Here is a 20,403-nt window from a genome sequence, read left to right as displayed (position 1 = left end):
AGCAATGCCATTGATTCTTCCCGTATAAAACATTATATACAGACACATCTTGGTTCATAGGAACTTCTTCACAGAACTGTGCGCTGAGAAATCCCAGCAACGTACACTAAATACCTTCTGCTCATTTTGTCACTGCTGCCACCATCTCAACAACAGTTGTCACTTAAGGAACTCCATGCTTTTTAAAACAAAACAAAACCATGAGTCACCTACGTGAGCTGGGAGCGGTTAGGCATCACGTACTAGTACCAGTCTTTCCTTGCTCTGCATGGACGCTACAAGGAACTGGCTGGAAAGACCCGAGAGGAGACAGCAGAGAAGTGGTTGGGACATGATATCAAAACATGTTCAGACAATCCGAGACCAGAAAATGTTTAATGCGGAGTTCACCGTTTTTATTTTATGAAAGATTAAAAATATTTGCTTGCCTCCTTCATTGGAATAGCAGTGATTTTATAATGCCAACCAGGGACCCAGATGTGGTAGTGGACACCATCAACCCCTAGCACCAGGAGGCAGAGACCAGAAGATCCTCTGGAGCTTGAAGTCAGCCAGGTCCAGGTCAGTCAGCGGTACATAACGAGACCCTGTCTTTAAGAACTGCTTCAAAACATTTAAAAAATTTTGCTTGAATTTAAAAAGAACGAATTAACAAATTTAATTCTAATAATGACTGACTTAAGGGGAGAGAGGCTGGAGGCACTGGCTACAGTGGGGACAGGTATAGTCACAGTATTCTATTCCTATAACAGGAAGTACATCACTAAATTTAGAAAATATAAATAGTTCTTAAAGCTGGATGAAAAATTCAGTTCTGTGTTATTATTTATGTTTTCTTTTGTATTTCTGAGGCTTTTCTCAGACTCTACTGTGCTCTGGTGGCGAGGGATAACAAGACCGCAAAAGAGACTGCACCTGTGGTTCTCAAACTTGTCATTCAGACCTTGGGATGAGCTGGTCACGCAGGCGCCTCATCTTCCCAGCCTGCTTTTACAAAACACCAGAGAGTGAGCTACATGGTGGGGACCAGTGCCAGGGTCTGTGTCTGACTCCTCAACCTCTGTAGGCCACAACTAAGAGGCTAGAAACACAGCCAGAAGGTACCATGAGGCAGCCGCTGCTTGGGAGAACAGCAGCAAAAGGCAGCTTTGGCTAATGGTTTTGTAAATCCCCTGGCAGACAGAAGAGAGGACCAGGAGATTTGCTGGTGACACACCTCATAGGAGGCGTGATAGGTAAAGTTCATGTAACAACCTGGAGGAGCTGTCAAGAAAGCATTAGAGAAAAATCTAATGAGGACAGTATTATTGATAAAAATGGAAAAACCCTAGGGAAATAGTCTGGGATCAAGCTGAGGAAATATTAGAAATGTGATGCTAGTATTTAACCGACTGTGTGACCATACGTAGAGTCCAGAATATGAGCATTAGCTGCTCAATAGCTTTACTGTATGATCAGTACAATGAAGTCAAGAGAAGAGCTGAAGCCAGACTACGCCATGCTAACTATGTGAGCTCAGCCAACTTTAACCTCCCTTTGCCTCACCAGCTCACTTAAAACAGAGATAGTCACAGAATTCATAAGCACATGGTGAACAGCAGCCAGCAACAGGCTAAAAGCAGGTTAGAAGCAGGCTTGACAGTATCTATTTTATATGCAACTGTGCTATGAGAAAATACTGTGATAGGAGCAGCTTACGGGCTACCGGGCTTATTGTGGCTCAGCGTTCAGGGGTACAGTTCATCATGGTGGGAACCTACGGTGGCAGGAACAGCTGGTCCATTAAGGAACCAGAAAGAGAAAGCAACTCACTCAGCTGCCTTCTCCATTTTATCCAGCCGGATCCTCTTCTAGGGAATGGATCCATCCACAATCAAGATAGGCCATCCCACATCAATGAACACAGGACAATATCCCTTACAGATCAGGAGGGTAAATTAACACAGACAATCCTCCACAGGTGTGCCCTTCTCTTAGGCGACCCTAGAATTTGTGATGTTGATAATACTAACCATCTCCATATGCTACATGTATTCTCATGAAAGACATAATATAGGAATTGGAAATCAACCAGAGACAAGTCAAAACCAATTACAAACCCAAAGGTCTGCACATAGCCATTTGAGGCACTATCAAACCCGTGTTGTTGAATGGAGGCACTGGCAGACACTGAGCAGAAGAACTACCATTCAGCAGCTACTGTTTCTAAAATAGGGTGTTCACATGTATAAAGGGGAAGCTGAGACACAGGAACTCCCAGATGTCCTCAGCAGCAGCTGCCATGTGACCTGTCCCAGCTCTGGACCACTCTTTTCACAGCTAAGAATGGCAGATGTGATGGCTCAGTCCTACTTTTTCCCATGAGACCTCAATGAAGTGTGGCCCTTTTCTATTTTCTACCAATACTTCTTTCTATCTGCCCCTGGGGCTTCATGAATGTCAATGTGTGCTGTCCCATTCTGTTCTCCTCAGCCCGAGGACAGCCCTCTGTGTTGATAATGCTGTGCTCTGTAAGTGGACTCACTCCAGGACATTTGATTCTAAAGGGGCCAACAGTAGAGTTTTACACTTACTTGTTACAAACTATACTTCATTTGGTTTTACAAGAGGAAAATTTAAAAACATAACCGAGAAAAGGCAAATGGTTTAAAGATAATGAACCACAATGTTTTACTGGTTACAGCATCTATATAACAGAGTCAGGTCCCTTGTCTAGAGATGCCCGAGTTGCAAGGGATCTTAATTCTCAAGCAGCTATGGGTGCCTCTAGTTAGTGAAAGCTGATCATGGATCAGAGTGAGCTTGGAGATCCAGGTGCAAGGAGACAAAGTCACTTCAAATCAGCACCCACTGCACCTACTATGTGCATCTCTGCATGTACATAGAGCTATGAAGTGTGGCTCTATGACTGCAGGTCACATGTCAAGGAGTCTCCCTCCTCGGAAGAAATCCTTCCACATAGTCATCAAGGATCCTAAAACCAGCTATTTAAACCCATTTCAGAAAATGCCGTTTTCGTATTCTCTTCAGCAATAGGGCTGGTTAGGACCAATAATTTTATTTGGATTCCTAAAATCAATCACCAGTGTTCCCTGTTATTTAAGTTCAACCTGACTTTGATCAGTCCATAGATTATAGTCAAAATGACCTTGTTTTTAACTTCACTACGTCACATGGAGGATTTCACCTAGCCCTGGCTGGGCCCATGAGCCCATTATTCCTGAAGACTCAGTGTGAGCAGCACTTTCTCCAGAACACTTCTCCGTGTCACGTCATGTCAGATTTCAAAACATTATGGATTTTGGAGCATTTCAAACCTTAGATTTGTGGACTAGGAACATTCTACCTGTATGATGTAAACCAATAGCAGAACATTTATTGGTTTAGCCTGATGCTCATCTTCAAGTGCCTGACGTCATGGTAAGCCTGCTGTACATATTCTTATTTTTAATCTTCTTAGACACCCTGGGAGAAATTACTATGATATACAGAGAAAGCAGGACTCAAGGAGTTTAAACAGAATTTGCTGTCTCAGACTCATAGTCTTTCTATCAAGTGGTACGACCTGGCTGCGATGCACAGAAGTTGAAAAGAGCAAAGGTTGTGCTCAGGATAAAACAGCATGAAAGGCGAGGCTGACCTAGAAGTCACCCGTGGACCAAACTCTGAATGACTAGAGAAAGTGGATTCATATTCACATACAGAATCATCCAATCTGGAATAGGTTGGGGAATAACTGTCACAGTGGGGACAGTTGAACTGCAATAAGAAGTTAGAGTTCCGCTTAGAGACACGGATCTCTATTTCTACGAAACCACTACAAGAGAAGCAGCCAAAGAGTAACAGTAGAAATGGTAGATATGTGGCCCCGGCCTTCATCTTTATAGCTGAAGGGTAGCAAATGAAAAACAGTTTGGTAGCTCACCCTACCTAAAATCAGCTAATCTGATTTTAATAAAGACATGTATTTTTATTCAAGAACTATTTTAGTTAAATATTCAATGTCTTCTTTCATGTCAAATTAACATAAGATCATAAAAATGAATAATATACTTCACAAATCCCTGTATAAATAAATATCCCTATAGACTCTTGCAGTTGAAATTTATACCATTAAAGTAACTGCACCTATCAATCTCTTAACTCTCTTAAGTCAGTCTCTTCAGACATCTTGAGTCCAACCAAATACACGAAATGCTAGCGTGTTCGCTTATGCACTGCCATCATCAGAGCACAGCTCCTAAGACCCTGCTCAACAACACCCTGAGTGTCACGTCTTTACTTATCGCATTGTTCTGAATGGCTCTTGTAACTAATCTCGTTCACGACATCCATAAACCAAACAGTGGGACCGATTAGGTGGTTACATCAGATATCCATTAGAAGATGCCACAATAAACACAGCAGAGATCTTAAGTGATCATCTGCACATCAGAGAAGTCTGAAACATCCTTTCAGGTGGCTACTTTAGGTCCTTTAAACTCATGTTTCTCTCAAAGCAACTGTGTATGTTAAACTTGATGTGAAATGCAGTCCCCATGCTGTATGTAAAGGAAAAACCCCAATGATGAAATTAGTGGGAAGTGCAGTCTAATTAGTGAGACCTCTACACAAAAAGTTCAATATTTAATGTTGTGAACAGAAATGCCTAGGCCCTGATAAAATGAATGCCCATTTTGTTTGCAACACTATTATCCATCAATTATATAGCAATGGGTGCAATAAACTATAAACTTTAGCTTTGAAATTTTTATTATTTTGAAATACTGGACAGCAGAGACATCACAAATACTGTGACCATGCTCTTTGCTTAGAGGACCTGAGACCTAAGTGCCCTCAGGGACTTAAATGCACATGTTACAATTTGAAGGCTGAAAAATGGTGATTTAGGCATTTAGAAGTTAAACTAGTAGATTAAGTCCAAAAGAAAAACAAGAACAAAATAATAAAGACAAAATCAGCAACTACTAAAATGAAAGAGGACAACTGAAGAATGAATAAAGAAGGTGTGGCACATCTGCACATTAGAGTTCTACTCATCAGCAGTAAAGAAAATGACATCTTGAATTTTGCATGCAAATGGATGAATTAGAAAACATCACCCTGAGAGAGGTAACCCATGTACTGGGAGGCAGAGGCAGGCAGATCTCTCCCAGTGAGAGGTCAGTCTGATCTATATAGCTGATCCCAGGACAGAGAGAACTTGTCTCAAAAACAAACCAACCAACAAACAACAATAACAAAATCAGGAATAAAAGTGGGGCCATTATTTACCTTATACTCCTGGGATTACATGGATATGGTTACTATACATCATCCTTTTTGCATATAATTGTGTGTGTGTGTATGTGTGTGCATGTTTACAATTGTTTCTGTGCGTGTGTTGGCTGAGGCCCAAGACTGACGTTGGTAGTCTCCCTTGGTTACTCTCCACCTTACTCACAGAGGTAGGGTCTCTCAACTGAGCTGAAAATTTACCAACATCAGCTTGCTCTGGGTCTCTCGTCTCTGCCTGTCAAGGGCTGGAATTACAGGTAGGCTATCGTATCTGGCATTTATGTGGGGCTAGGGATCCCAACTCTGCTGTTTGTGTGGCAAAATGCTATAATCACTGAGCCATCTCCCCAAATAATATTCTTTTACATATCAGTGTTATGTGTATGTATGTGTTAGTGTGTGCTGATACATATTCATAATTTTAAATTTCTATTTATTTACTTACTCATGCATTTATTAAGACAGCGGCTCTCACTGGCTTGGAGTTTGTCTTGCAAACTAGGATGGCTGGCCAGGAAGTCCCACTACCTACCTGCACCTCAGAGCACTGGATGGCAAGCACAAACCACCATCTGCGACGTTCTCATGGACAATAGGGACTGAGCTCAGGTCCTGGCTCTCATGAGGTGAATGCTTTCGTAAGCTGCCCTGCTGGTCCTGTCGTTGGATTTTGTTTGTGACTACTTGCTACAAATTTTTGTATTAAGATCTATTTTTGTATCCCTATCCATAGAAAATACTAAACTGTAAAATCTTTCATTACGTAACTTTGTTGATGAAAATGTGTTGCTTTAAAAATGTCTGTACTTTTCCTTTATATTTACAGAGAATTTCTCCTGAATGTGCTACTCAAAACTTTCACTCAACACAGCAACCATTTTATCGAATCGTCTCATATTTACTGCTCATAAGAAGCCAACGGTCATTTTTATCACTGCACCCTCATATGCAATGTGTCTTTTCAATTTCAGTGGCTTTAACAGTCTTTCTTTGTTTTCACCACCTGATTATGATGTGGTTTTCCTTTTCTGTTTATCATACCTGAGATGCATTGGGCTATTGGTGATTTCCTCTTATTACATCAAATTCAGGGACTTTTGTTATCTTGTCAAGTATTTTTCTGTTCTCTTCTCGCCCCACCTTTGAGACTCTAGCTGCTGATATATGATGCTGCCTTTCTAAGGGTTGTCATTCTGGGTTGAGAATTCCTAATTATTGTCTTCTTGCTCAGTTCTCTTTTAAAATACTTGAAAATATTTACAGCAGCTATTTTATAATTGCTCCATGCTAATTTCATCATCGTAAGTGCATTATATTATATTAATTCCCTTGCTTCTTTCTGTGTCCAGTAATTGCCGGCTGAAGGATTATCTTTTCAAGGCATTCCTCACCATATCCCAAATATCCATCTTCTTTAATCCTACAGTTATCCTGCTTGAGAAAAAAACTCCAAAATAAAATAAATTATGAGCTAGGTTCTTTCCTTTATCACCCTTTAGCCCTCCTTTCTTCTGGTTGAGTTGGGGTCACTACACCGAGCAGGCTTCTGCCTCAGCCTCCCCAGCACTAGGTTACAGGTGTGCACCACCTCCCCAGCAGCAAATTTGTGTTCTTCATGGCTTCTTGTTAACCTTTGCAGGACCAGTCAAGAATAGCTATCAAAAGGATGAACAACCATACTTCTGAAGCATATGCTGCACAGGCTACCATCTACACCACAGCACCCACTACAGGCTCAGGGACCATTGCTCAGTTCAGAGACTGTAGGCTGTATTTTCCTGTCCCACAGCTACTCTCAAATAAACACAATGAAGCTTATATTAATTATAAATACCCAGCCAATAGCTCAGGCTTATTACTAACTAACTCTTGCATTTTAAGTTAACCCATATTCCTTATTTACACTCTGCCACATGAGAATACCTTTATTGGCATGGTACTTCATCTCCTGCTCCCTCTGCATCTGGCTGGCAACTCTAGACTCCTCTCTCATCTTTCCACCATTCCCAGTTTGGCTTTCCCACCTGACTTTATCCTGCCCAGTTATAGGCCAGTCAGCTCTTTATTAAAGCAATCATAGCAACAAATCTTCACAGTGTACAAAGGGATTATTCCACAGCAACAGACTTTTAAGGACTGCTCTGTTCCTGGGGCTTGTGAGTCTCTCCAGGTCTACCTCTCTTCCTGTACTAGGGCTAGCCAGCAGTATAAATCCAATGGGGAATTTTTTTTAATCATTTCTCAACTTTGTTTCAGTCCTTCTCTCTCTGTCCTTTAACCTGTTAGCTGTTCTTTTTCTTCTAAAAATTTCTCTCAGGAACTCATAATTATTTAGCAAAAAGAACTCAAACTAGAAATTCATTCTTTTAATACAGTCCAGTGTTCTTTCCCTGACACAGCATTTGTTACTGGGATCAGAACAACGATAATCTACACTATTTTTAAACTGCTCAATACTTGGTATATTTCTTGTCCCCTGCAGTACTTAGCTTCTAGTAGATCTGCTGCCTGCATTTTATTTCTAAAATGAAAACCAGTCCACAAAGCTTAAAATGACTCATGCTGAGAAATTTCATTTGCTTAAAAGTTATCCCTGAGCCAACACTCCAACCACACAAAACAAAATCATTCACACAGTATCTTAAGCCAAGAAGTACTAAGCCCCCTCCCATAGTCTGTGTACCTATCTCACATGTGGCCAGAACGTGTTGTTCCTCCCTGTACAATAACTCAGCTTCTGAAGAGCAGCAGAGGCTTAGCCTCCACATACCTCCCTTCTAACTCAAGTGCCTTAATGTTGATGACATCAGCTTCATTCCTCTATCCACAAAATATCTATTCATTCATACTTAGAAGGTATTAGTCACTTTAAAAACAAATTTTGCATGGTTTTATTACCTTTTAAAAAAGATTTATTTGTTTATGTGTATGTGTGCATCTGAGTATGTGTACCATGTATGTGCAGAGGCCAGAAGTAGGGGCCAAACCCTCTAGATTGGAGGTACAAGTGATTGTGAGCCACCACATGGGTGCTGGGAACAGAACCTGGGTCCTCTGCATGAGCAGGCCAGCACTCTTACCCCAATCCCCCTTTGTTTTTTTACCACCTTTTAAGGCACATGGAGCTAAGAGCAGGAGGAATGGAAGGAAGCTAGCTTATAAAACAGGCTTTTAAGGAAGCACATTTAATTCACAGTAGAAGAGAGATGATTAATCAAGCTTAAGGGCTTGTGCCCGATTTTCCCACCTGTGCAGCTGGATGTATTCTCGGGGTCTGTTGAGCAGGTGAAGGAACCGGTCCATGATCTTGTTTTTTCCTACACCCTGCAATGACACAAACAGCTTTAAGCACAAAGCAGCATTGGTGTGGAGCTGCTTCTTCACAGTTCTACGTTGGTTTGTTGTTAATAAAAACCACATCAGGAACCATGGACGGCCCATCTCCTGCAAGGCCACTGGAGAACCTGACTCCTAAGCATGGTACCCTCCGCTGTTCGCAGGAGGGTAAGTACAGACGCCAGCGCCCACCTCTTGACCTTCGTTTATAGTTTCAGAGTTAAGGCTGACATTATCATAGAACACTAGTGATTTCAGGTTACAAAATGGCATCAAATATATATAAAAATAATGGCTTCTCTTTAGCTTCTCAGAGATAGGTTTTCAGTTATAGAAAGATAAAGCGAACACTGTACTTTTACTTGACTTACACTTTTGAAAAGTACACTAACACTCTGGAACTCTAAAGTTGGGCATTTAATTATAATCCAACTATATATGCTCTTCTTAGACACGCCCTCATTTCCTTTCCCCTTCTCATGCTGGAGGCACTGACCTTTTGCAGAAAGTAGGCCATGCTGCTATGTCATTTACCTATTTGAAAGTATTCACTGTGTGATTCAATACAAATAAAAGAGTGAAAACCTTAAGTTCACTAGGTTGTGAAGAGCAACAGTTAATACGTTGAGTTCAATACCATGGGAAATAAAACAGCATTAATTTCTTACACCTTCTCAGGGTTTCTGTTAAATGTTTCATGTGCTATTTCATTTTTTTTAACCACACATGTGTAGCACCATCAGTCAGGAAATAAGATTGTCTTAACTTCACAAATCCATAAACTAAGACTCAGAAAAGTTAAGCAATAGGTCAACAATTGCAGTCAATGACTGGAGCCAGGACTCAGTTCTGGGCATCTGATCCTGGTGCTTGTGTTTTTAGTTCCTGTGAGGTGGGTTATAATTCTCAGTATGAAATTTATTTAGGCAATCTGAGTCTCAATTCACCTCCTTATTCAGTTCTAGAAGGCATCTACCAAGCTTCCCAAATTAGGTAGATCAGGAAATGTGTGCTGTCTAGTAGAAACAGCAAAGCCAGAGTAAAGGCAGTATTGGCGCTGGGACTTTTACTACACAGGCAAATCTCTTATGAGGAAAAGCATTCTACAAGTGTCAAGAAGGGAAATTCAAACTGAATGGATATGCCTCAAGTGTCACGGGAGGTAGGCCCCTGTCTGCTTTCCTAACACCTGAATTTGCAGAGCTCAGCACGGTGTCCATATACATAAGGCACTCAAATTAGCATTTGTCAAAAACAAAAGAATAAATACAGCAAGTTTGGAAATCGAAGAGGTGAAAATCCTAGGAAAACCAACAGTGACCAGGCTTATGGGAATACTGATAATGGGCCGGCGGGGAGTTCGGGGCTGATAAAAGCTGTGCATACTTTATGAATGAACCAAATCACCAGCTGAAGACTCAAGGTTACGAAAACTGAACCAACAGACTGACAAATTCCCTGACATCAGGATAACAGATCGCTTTGTCTTTTAGGAATCTGCTTGGTGTCCAGCTGATTTTACTCCCTCCCGATTTAAGCTTTGCACAGAAGCACAAAGGAAAATCACAACTGCATATTTGTGTGCCAGTTACAACAGTCATGGAAGCTTTAAATGGCATGCTGGAATAAACATACGATTTAAAATAGATAGAATCAGGTGATTAACATGTCTGTGTTAAGTTTTTCAGCTCTTCTAAACTGGGTAATCACAGAGAAAAGCAAACCTAACGGACACACTGTCACGCCAGAGACAGCAAAGACCTCCTGAACGTGGTGAGACAGGAAAAGCTAACTCCTCTGCCACCACTGTAGAGCTGGGAGGCCCCTGCTGTGTAGATGCTGCAGATGCAGGATAAGATGCTCAGTTGCTCCAGAGCAGCTCCTTGCTGTGTCCTTTAATCCTGCATCCCTAAAACTTTGACCTTCATCTTGTCCCACAGAGTCTGAGCCATCCTACCTGCATCGATCACACCAGTTTGCTGAGGGCAGTGGAGACCCCTGATCCTGCCAACTGAACGGGATGCTCAGGCTGCACACAGCAGACTCCCACTCACACCACACGCCTTTCTTTCTATGCCCAGCATGACGGCACAGCTATGGGTTCCACCACTCAATACAGAAGTTCAGACAAGTCCTTTCATTTCCCTTAACCTTGTTCAAATGCCACCAGAACCTTTGTAGTCTCAATGCATAAACCATGTATTTTTTTTCTTCCCTCCCTTTCCTTCTTCCTTCTCATCTGATTGTCAACTCCATGAGTACATAGGCTCACGGTACTGTCCTGGATGAACTCGATATGGTGGTATAAATGAAATAGGCCCTGGCCATGCTTCAGCATAACGTATACTAGAAAAAACAAATAGGATGTTATACACATAATACTGGTAAATTACAATGTATTGTTTAAGCTTAAAAGTGGATTGTGGGATAGGGAACAGTGGTGAATGCATTTAGTCCAGAACTAGGGAGGCAGAGGTGGGCAGATATTTGTAAGTTCAAGGCAACCCTTGTGTACAGAACTGGTTCTAGCACAATCGGCCAGGGCTCCTGAAAGAAACTTTGTCTCAAAATTCAAAAACACCATTTAAAAGTAGACTGAGCAAGAGGCCCTTTTTTGATTCCTTCACAATTCCTGTCTTGGGACAGCTGGCCTCCTCACTCGAACAGCCTCAGAGTCAAAGCATCATGTCCTTGAGAGGAGATAGAGGTGAACCATTCCCCAGTGGGTTGCTGTTGTTTATCCCGTGGTACAAAAAACGTATGTGGAAAAGGGGAGGTCCGAGCTCCTCTGTGGAGACACGGTTCTGCTGTGCCTGGACTTCAATCCAGAAGTCCAGCATGACTGAGTCAGTGCTTCTTGGTTAATTTCTGCTGGGTGACGGTAAGTGCCCAGGTTTGATGCCATTTTCTATATGCTAATAATTCATTCCAAGGAAGCTCGCCAAAGGAGAGACCTTCTCAATGAAGGCTTCCAGCTAGCTACCTCAAAGGGGCTTCTCTAGGCAGTCTTTGGAGAAGCCCCAGAATCTGGCGGCACTGTTTGCCCTATTTAACTGGACCGCTCTAGCTGTCTCTGCTGGAGTTGTGAGCATCTGATTTGATAATGTTTTTGTGCCTGCTGCTTCTTCTCCGCTACTTGATTTCCAATTCCTCTCTGTCTGCCTGCTCTGCACTTATAAACTCGCTCAAAGCTCAGCTTCCCCAGGTCATTTCCTAGACAGTATAGAACAAAAGGGAACGCTATTAGATCCCTTGGGAATGTGGCCATCAGAGGATCCAAGAAGATTTAAGATTTAACCAAAGGCTTGGGAAGGCCCTGCACATGTGAGATTTGATTTAAAATACCATGGGATTAGGAGGTGCAGGGAAGTGGGAAGCAGGGGGTATTCTAGTAGAGAGAGCAGCGTGAGGGGAGACTTATAGGCTCAGTAATCCAATGAGGATCGCAAGAAAGTCAGAGCAGAAGTGAGGAAGGAGCTGTAAGGAAAGGACGTGATCTCTCACTGTGGCAGAGCCTTGGCAGTCAAGAGTTTGTATTGTTTCCAAGAGCAGCCACTGAGGCTGGGGAGTGACAGGACCAGATACTCAGCTCTGGAAAACCAGTCTGCAGGAATGGCAGAGGGAAAGAAGTGACAGCAAAGGAAAACAGTTGGGAGACGATGGGCTGATGAAGAGCCAGCTAGGAAAGGGCTAGCCTCATAATGTGACGGAGGTAAGGGAATGAAGAAATCAATCTCTGTCCTGAGTGGACAGCGGTAAGGCCAGGCCGTTCACTGAGAAAGAAATGGGGGAGGAGACTCGGGCTAGCTGGGTAAGGGAGGGAAGTTTACAAAGGCAGTTTAATTTTGGACGTGTTTATTTTGAAGGGCCTGTTTCCCACATCTGTTTCTTCCTCTCCAATTCCCTGTCTCGGCTCTGGAGCGGCACATTCTCCCGGGCTGCGCTGGATAGGGTTCCACTTGCCTTCCCACCCTCGCCACAGAACAGCCCACCATTTGTTTAGCTCCTCTCCTAAAGCAGGGATCTCAGGGTCACTTCCTACTTCACTTTAAGATGCTCTCAGTTCCTTCGAGGAAATGCCGAAAGAATACTCTAGGAAGGAACTCTGTAAATATCCTGAGCAAAACAAAACCATTACAGCCGTTTGTTCCTTTTAATCACAGTTTGTGCTGAAGACAGAAAAACCTCAGGATTACTTTAATTGAATAAGTACATAAACAATGTCTATTTTTTTATTATAACAATTGCATACACTCCCTTTTCTAACTAGGAAACGTAGAAAATTAGATACTACTCAATGTGTAACTGTTCAAAAATTACCTGCTAATAGTTTCTTGTTATCTCTGAGCATATTTATCTGTCCTCACTAGCTACCAGTCTATAAATGCAACTTGTCTCTTTTAATAAAATTAACAAGAAATAAACTCTTACATAGGTGGAGAGATCTACTTAGTGAGTGAAACCTTTTAAATAGGAGAAGGAATTGGGAGTCTCATGAAACTTGCTCTTTTCTTTCCATGATTGCCCTGTTGAGTTCTTCGTGGCAATGTGGAAGGACCCTCAGAGGAGCAGGAGGCACAGAGTCTGTGACTCAAACCAAAGGCAGGAAGCGCATACACCTCCAGTTACTGAGAGAAGAGCTGGGACCACAACTCTAAGAACTCAGAGATTCTGGGGCTACAGAAACCATGACCGTGGACAATTAAATCCTTGACCAAAGAAAGGGATCTAGAGCTGTCTTCCTGGACACTTTATCTGTCTCTATCACAGAAGGAAAAGGAAAAAAAGAAGAGAAGAAAAAGGCCAAGAAAAATGGAAATCAGGCAGAGGGAAATTTGTTCAGAAATGCTTTAAGCCTGAGACTGAAAGGCTTGATGAACCCCACAGCAGAGGCGAACTCTGAACTCTTGTTCAGCCTCAATGTGTATACTCCTGTCAGCCTCCTGTCTCCAGAACAGCTCACACATCTGAGTTTTTGTCGGACCATTTCTTCGGACCACAGGCCCATTCTTCTAGTCTGCCATCTTCCAGCCACCCTCATTTCACTTCTCTTAGCCTGACCACTCAGTTGTTTTCTCTCAGTCAGTCCTCTGTCTTTCCAAACCACCACCCAGAGTGCTCCAGTAAGTCAGGAGCCTCAGCAAGTGGGCAGCCCTCTGCTTAGACACCTATTGTTCCTGGCTCATGTGGAGCCTTCAGGCAATGACCACAAAACTGAAGGAAGGAGGCCCTGTGGAGAAAAGGAAGAGGAAGTCCAGGTCCACTGTGCTCTTAAGGGGACAGACACCTCTTCTAGGGGGCCTTCTGTTTCTCATGATGAAATTCTGTGTACAAAGAAAGTGGAAGGATTAACATTTGCAGAGCCCTCTCACACACAAATGTCCCTTCAGTGCAAAATGGCTCACATGCTTACACCAGCCGTAGACATGGAGGTAGCAATGTGCTGCTTTTGGAGGGAGCAAGGTTACCTAGGTTCCAGGCAGTGAACACCCTGAGCGCACAGAACCGTGAAGCCAAGTCCGTTTTGGTGCGCCGTCTTCAGGTGCACTCCGCATTTTGTCACGCAAGACAGACGGCAAGAGGCAGCTTCCATGACTGATTTGTGGAGACTTTGTGTCACAACGACACAGAAGCAAACAAAAGTTGGCCGATCCGAGGCTTTCAATTCACTTCACCAAGTAGCTGGGAACGTTGGGCCTGAGATCTGAGACTCTGGCAGGTGGCCAGCGAAGAGCGAGCCAGCCCCTCTCCTCTGTGGCAGAGCGCTAAAGTAGTTAGTTCCAGGACAGGGCTGACCACCGACAGGGCGCAACTCTTGCTCTACACAGAAGTCTTGCTTTGTCCTTCTTTCCAGTTTCCCTCAGTTCTTGAATAGTCTGAACAGTGTTGTTTCAGTTTGTATATTTAGAAACGTTCTTTCAATACCACCCTGAGCTCCTTTTTAGAAAAGTAACTAATGTCATTAAATACTGCCTATAGGAAACAATAACAGACAAGAAAAATGGTAATAACCAGAAGAAATTCTAGTTGGCTTTCTAAATTGATAAATTTTTACTATATGGTGAACCTTCAAATTCTTTGCTTAATATGTCTTAAAGTACATTACACTAGGACTCTGGACACCTGGGCTATAATCTTTGCTCAACTGTTCTGAGATGAGGTTTCTTGCCATCGTCTGGGTCTAGATTTGCTCATCTGAATATGAAATCCTACGCTAATTAGTCTCTCAATATTATTCTTTAATCTTACAACAAAGGAGATGGCTGCTATATGATCAGTATCAATTGCTTATTTTCCATGTTCTCTCAATGAAAACAGGCTATTTATATCACCAGAAAAATGAGCTCACTGAAAGTGAACAGTTAAGTAACCCTAAATATTCACGAAGATGGGATCGTGCAGCAGAGCCAAGATAAGGAGACATAGACTTCAAGCATATGGTTCCCACACAAGTGATCACAAAGCTTCCTGCCAGAGGCTACGGCCCTTTTCACCCAGAAGTAAGATCTATATCCTTGCAATCGGCTAGGAAACAAATACATTGCTACTATAAACAGCAGACAGTTTGAAAAGTGGTCAGCCATTAGTACCCCAAACAAGCCACGGAGGGGACAGGAAGATCAGCATGTCCTCAAGAAGAAAACACAAATCCAAAATAAATATGAAAAAAAAATGGTTTGCTAAAAAATGCAAGATGGAAAAACTAAACTGACGGGGAGAACGTGACAGAACGGCAACCTTTTCCTGGCTATAAATCAGGGGGCTCCACTAATGAAGAAAGCTCTCAAAGTACCAAATACTAACATAAAGGCGAGCATCAGTGCATCTATGAGATCAAATACTTCTGAGCCTCGGAACCCTGGCTGCTGGAGTCACTGGAAGTGCAGCACACTTAGCTACCCACGTTTCCCACTGTCACCACCAGCTGGGGACAGACAAGAACATTCACGGACAAATTGTTCGGTATCTCTACAGACATTAGGCAACTCTGCTGGCACAGTGACATGGTGTGCTCCTGATGAACACAGAAGCAACCTGCTCAGGCCCGCTTCCAACTAGTTAGCAAGAGTCACACATTCTTTCATTTTGGCAATAAAATATGTGCAGCATCTTAGTACTAGATAACTCAACAAATGTTTGTGAAACTTCTATCCACAGTAAACGTAATAAAGAGAAGATAAAGAAAACAGAATAATAACAATGGTCACAATTCTGCTTGGTTGACACAAGGCAAATGTTTTCTGACTTTTCTAATATAAAATAGATCAAATCAAATGCTATAAAATTAACGAAATGTTATGATTAGCTTAGAACAAATGAATATAATTTAATTTTATTGTATAAACTATTCAAGAAATTAAATGGGTTGAATAAAGTTTACTTTATAAAAATATTCCCTCTAGACTGAAATAATTCTATATAAAATATTTATACTAGGATTGGGCTAGTATCTCTCAAATAAGGATAATAGGAAAAAACGTCCTTTGTGTTCTGGTATGGATATGAGATGTGGCTCCAGGTTTATGTACTGAAGGCTGGTCACCAGCTGGGGGCACTACTGAGGATGGGCTAAAAAGGGACTGAGAGAGTGGAAGGGGTGACTTGGAGGTCAGGTCTAGTGAGAAGGAGGTGGGTCACTGGGATGTGCCTCTGAAGCTTTACGTAGCTCCAGACTTCACTTGAGATCAGTGTCTTCCCTCCACCATGTCTTCCCAACATGAGGTTTAAGGCTGGCGGTAGGTCCAGTGCAGCAGAGCCGGTCAGCCAAGGCTGAGACCTTCTTAACTCTTCTTCCTGTTAGGTCCTTTCTCTCAGGAGTTTGCCACAGTGACAAACACTGACCTGAACAGAACCTCAAACAGACATGGAAGGCACCCACCTCAAGTGCATTGGTCAGACTGTGATGGAATCTGACTGAATAAATCCCTTGTGAAATAACGCTGTTGAGTCCATTGGAGACTGGAAAGAAACCACTCCAGATTCAGCAAAAGAAAACCTGAGGACTGTCTAACTGCAGATGTGGAGCTGAACGGAGCACCGAAGAGTGAGTCATGTTACAACAGAAGAACACAAGGTGGAGAAGAGTCTACATAAGAAGTCCTGTGTGACAAGGTCCATGTCATACACTGGAATCTTGACAAGGGGAAAATAAGAATGACGGAACAAACAAACAAGTTAAGATTGAAAACTTTAGCAGGGAGCTATTACTTGATAAAATGATAACCAAAAAAAGTTGACTTAAAATGAAAAAAAGGTTGACAAGTGATTTTAATAGATTGTACAGGAGGTAGGGGGTCACTGTGAATAATTAATTGTACCTCATTAAGCATGGGTCAAATGTTGATACCTTGCTGTGAAGTTTTGCTTACTACCAAAACCAAGTGACACTGGTTGTGCAGTTGATTAAACTTTGATTTCTAAAGCAAAACAGACAAGATTTTAAAATAATTCTTATGAAAAGGTAGGCGAGCATTTTAGATGGTATTAGAAAAATACATTCCCTTCAAATGTCTACTAAAATTCAACTGTTCTCAAAACTCAATCATTCTTCTTCCCAAATATTTATTCCTAGGGGCTTCAGAATAAAGAAAGATGGCATACATACCTGTAAACTCGCCTCTAACGTGGTTCTATGAATATTTGGGTAATATGTGGACTAGTGGTCTATAAACATTTATATACATAGTGAGATAGTGTTAAAAGAAGCAGGAGATATCAGGAAGCTTGTTCTTTGTATTCCTAGACCTGGGGAGACCCCTTATATCCCAAAGAGCATCATTAGTTAAGAAATGAACAGACAACTCTCTTTTGTGTTAAGTGGAACATCATGATAACATAATAAAAATAAAATCAGAAAAAGCTCCTAATTACAAGGAAGGGGAAGTTGCAATACTGTAATTACAAGGTGGTGGTGAGGGGCACATGGCGACATTCTGCAGAGTTCCTACATCTACAGCATAGGCTAAGTGACCATCAAGCATGTAAAAGTCCAGGACACCTGTCCCATTTGGTTCGAAGGCAGCAATTGTGCCTCATTTCCTAGAAAGACTATTCTGGCAGAAAATTTCCACATTGAAAATAGAAATTTAAAACTTATTTGTGAAAGTACAATGGAAACTACTTTATCTTCATTTATTTTGGGGAATGTTGTAAGTGGACCTGTTTTCAGCTTTCCCTAACTGATGCTGTAGATATTTAGAAAAGACAGGAGTATCTATAAGGGGGAAAGGGTTCAATAAGGGCAAAAAGGTGACAGACCTCAAAATCAACACCCACTTCCATGAATTCCCCCTTGCCTAAAAACTGCTACTGGTAACATAAGAACCTTCTGAAATACCTCCAGCTACAACACACTTAAGCCTTCTCATGGATCCAGCCAGTGCTAATTCACAAAGAGAAGGCTGGCAGCCTGCTTCTGTCCACCACCAGCTCCTATAAAGAACATGCATTATGTTTACACCTACACCAACTCATGGCTGACAGCTCTGTCCTATTTAGTCCCCAAAGCTTCACTTCACTCTCTGTTTCCTGAGTTGTCACCAATGTTTTATAAAGAGAAAGGAAGGAGACTGATCATTGCTACAGTTTGCTTAGTTTCAAAATAAAACCTATGAAGAAACTGTGGGTTCCCCGACTGTTTCAGAGAAAAGAGTGGCTACGCCACCCCAGGCAGCAAAGTCAGGTGTCCTCGGCCTGCTGCCTACACTCTCATGGGCTTGCCTTTTTCTCACGGTGCTTTCCAAGGGAGAAACCAGTGCTGATGAGAAGGAATACCAAATTCTGGAAGGTATGAGACCCACTGATCAGCAGAGCAGGGTGGCATTCAAAGCTACTGAAAAAGGCCTAGTTACCATGACTGCAAAAGCACACCTTCCTATGGAGAAAAGGAAAAAGAACAGAGAAAGGGAACCTGACAGTCAGCCTCCGTCTGCAGTTGCTAAGGGCCCTCCAGGTGCTTTGTATTCCTTACACCCTCAAGAGGAGGCAGACAAAAGCTCACCAATCTTCCCTGTTCTACACAGATGTCAGCTCCTCATACCTTCAGGAGGTGGTGGACAAAGGCTGACCAGACCCTTGGTTCTTCTATACAGATGTCAGTTTCTCATACCCTCAGAAGGAGGCAGACAAAGGCTAACCAGACCATGCCTGTTCTATACAGATATCAACTCTTGAAAACAAGTTTGAAATGGAACTTAGCTGGCTCAAGTGTTTATACAATTCTATTTGGGTTTTAAGCTAGCCACATTGGTTCAACACCCACCTTCTGATTGGTAAATACTAGCATGGGTGCCATAGCTAAACGCCAGCCAGTGATTGCTCAGAACATGCACATCACCTAGCTCTAGTCACAGGACTCTAGTTTCAGATCTGAGCTATCTCAGGTAAATGGGCATTGAGCCATGTACTTGCCTAGATTGTGCCTGACCCAGTAGGGGCAATTTTACAGAATTCGGTCCATTGTTTTAAGATGTCCTAAAAATCCGTCTAAATTTCAAATTCAAATTACTTCTAATACTTTATGAATTATTGATATTTATACTTTGTCTACTAAGTAGGAAATGTAGAGCCTTCTAAGATGCTTTCAAATACCTGATAAATACTATACACAAAGCAGCAGAGAGGAGCCTGGTATAACCAAGATCCTTAATGGTTCACTGGCATTGGCAGAGAGGGCAGACAAATTCATGACTCTACAGGAGACTGACAGAAATCTAAAAATGGTCTACTTCATGACTTCAGAAAATGGAGTCAGGGTAGTGATTTACACTGTCTCAGACAGCTAGAAACCTGGGCAATAGGTCTGGGTTTCCATGACAGTGCATTGCTACTGCGAGAATAAAAGCACTAAGATAAGAGGGTGTGTGGGTGGGAGAGACACTGGCAAAGACCAGGACAGTCACCCATACAGGAAACCAACCCTCACAGACACTGAGGTGAGAATTAGACGCCACGCTGGAAAGAGCGGATCAGACATGGGGACATGAATGGCAATCTGAAGGAGGCTGACTGCTCCCTCAGATGGCTGAAAGGAACGGGCAGCAGAAACGCAGAGTCCAAAGGTCCCTGCAGCACTGGACAGTATATGCTGATGCTAGACTTCCAGGTTTGTAATCAAAGAACTAAAAATCCTCCTGCTATGAAAAGGGCTGGCCTGTCAGTCATGCCATGACCACTAGAGACCCGTCTTTGGCACTCTTGTATCTGAGAAACTATCCTTCAAGCCCCAGCTCTCTGCCATTCTGATCTGTTGCTGAGTTGCCAGTCATGTCTGAGGCCATTATTTTGACAGCAGGAGTTTTCAAAGGACACACTAAGTAGTCCAGGCTTTAAGTGACCAAAGTCTGTTAAAAACTCTGGGCTTGAGCCAGGCTAGGTGGCACACACTTATAAATTCCAGCATCCAGGAGGTAGAGGTGGGTGGATCTCAGTGAGCACAAGGCTAGCCTGGTCTACATATTAAGTTCCAGCCCAGCCAGAGACACAGAGTGAGCCTCTGTCTCAAAAACAAAAGTCCCAAACCTTCTGAGCTTGTGAACTTGGGTGGGACCTCAGGATAGGAGGGAGGGATGTAGATGTAGGACCATATATAACTACTAAAAAATAAAAATTAAAGATTAATAAGACCATACCTTCATCCTAAAAGAAATAATAAAAGGACTCTGGGCTTTATTAAGTCCAGAATCATCATTTTTCAATGAGATAAGACCAGCAAGGACTCAATGCCACCTGTCAGCCACTTTTCATTAACCTATAGAGACTTACTAGAAAAATGACTACCAATAAACAGAA

The 20,403-nt window shown here is 42.3% G+C and overlaps 1 protein-coding gene across 1 annotated transcript in view; it reads right to left on the bottom strand.

The window, feature by feature from the left end:
* Positions 1–20,403, bottom strand: part of Vwa8 (von Willebrand factor A domain containing 8) — a 327,640-nt gene that overhangs the window by 140,151 nt on the left and 167,086 nt on the right. Inside the window, exon 21 of the mRNA XM_048422107.3 lies at positions 8,525–8,601. Coding sequence (XP_048278064.1) covers positions 8,525–8,601 — 77 coding nt within the window. The remainder of the gene's footprint in view (positions 1–8,524; positions 8,602–20,403) is intronic.

The sequence above is a fragment of the Myodes glareolus genome, chromosome 12 (genome assembly GCF_982192425.1).
Source record: "Myodes glareolus chromosome 12, mMyoGla1.1, whole genome shotgun sequence".
NCBI classification, from domain to species: Eukaryota; Metazoa; Chordata; class Mammalia; order Rodentia; family Cricetidae; genus Myodes; species Myodes glareolus.
Note: the sequence above shows the minus strand (reverse complement) of the source record. Positions and strands in the feature narration are given on the sequence as shown.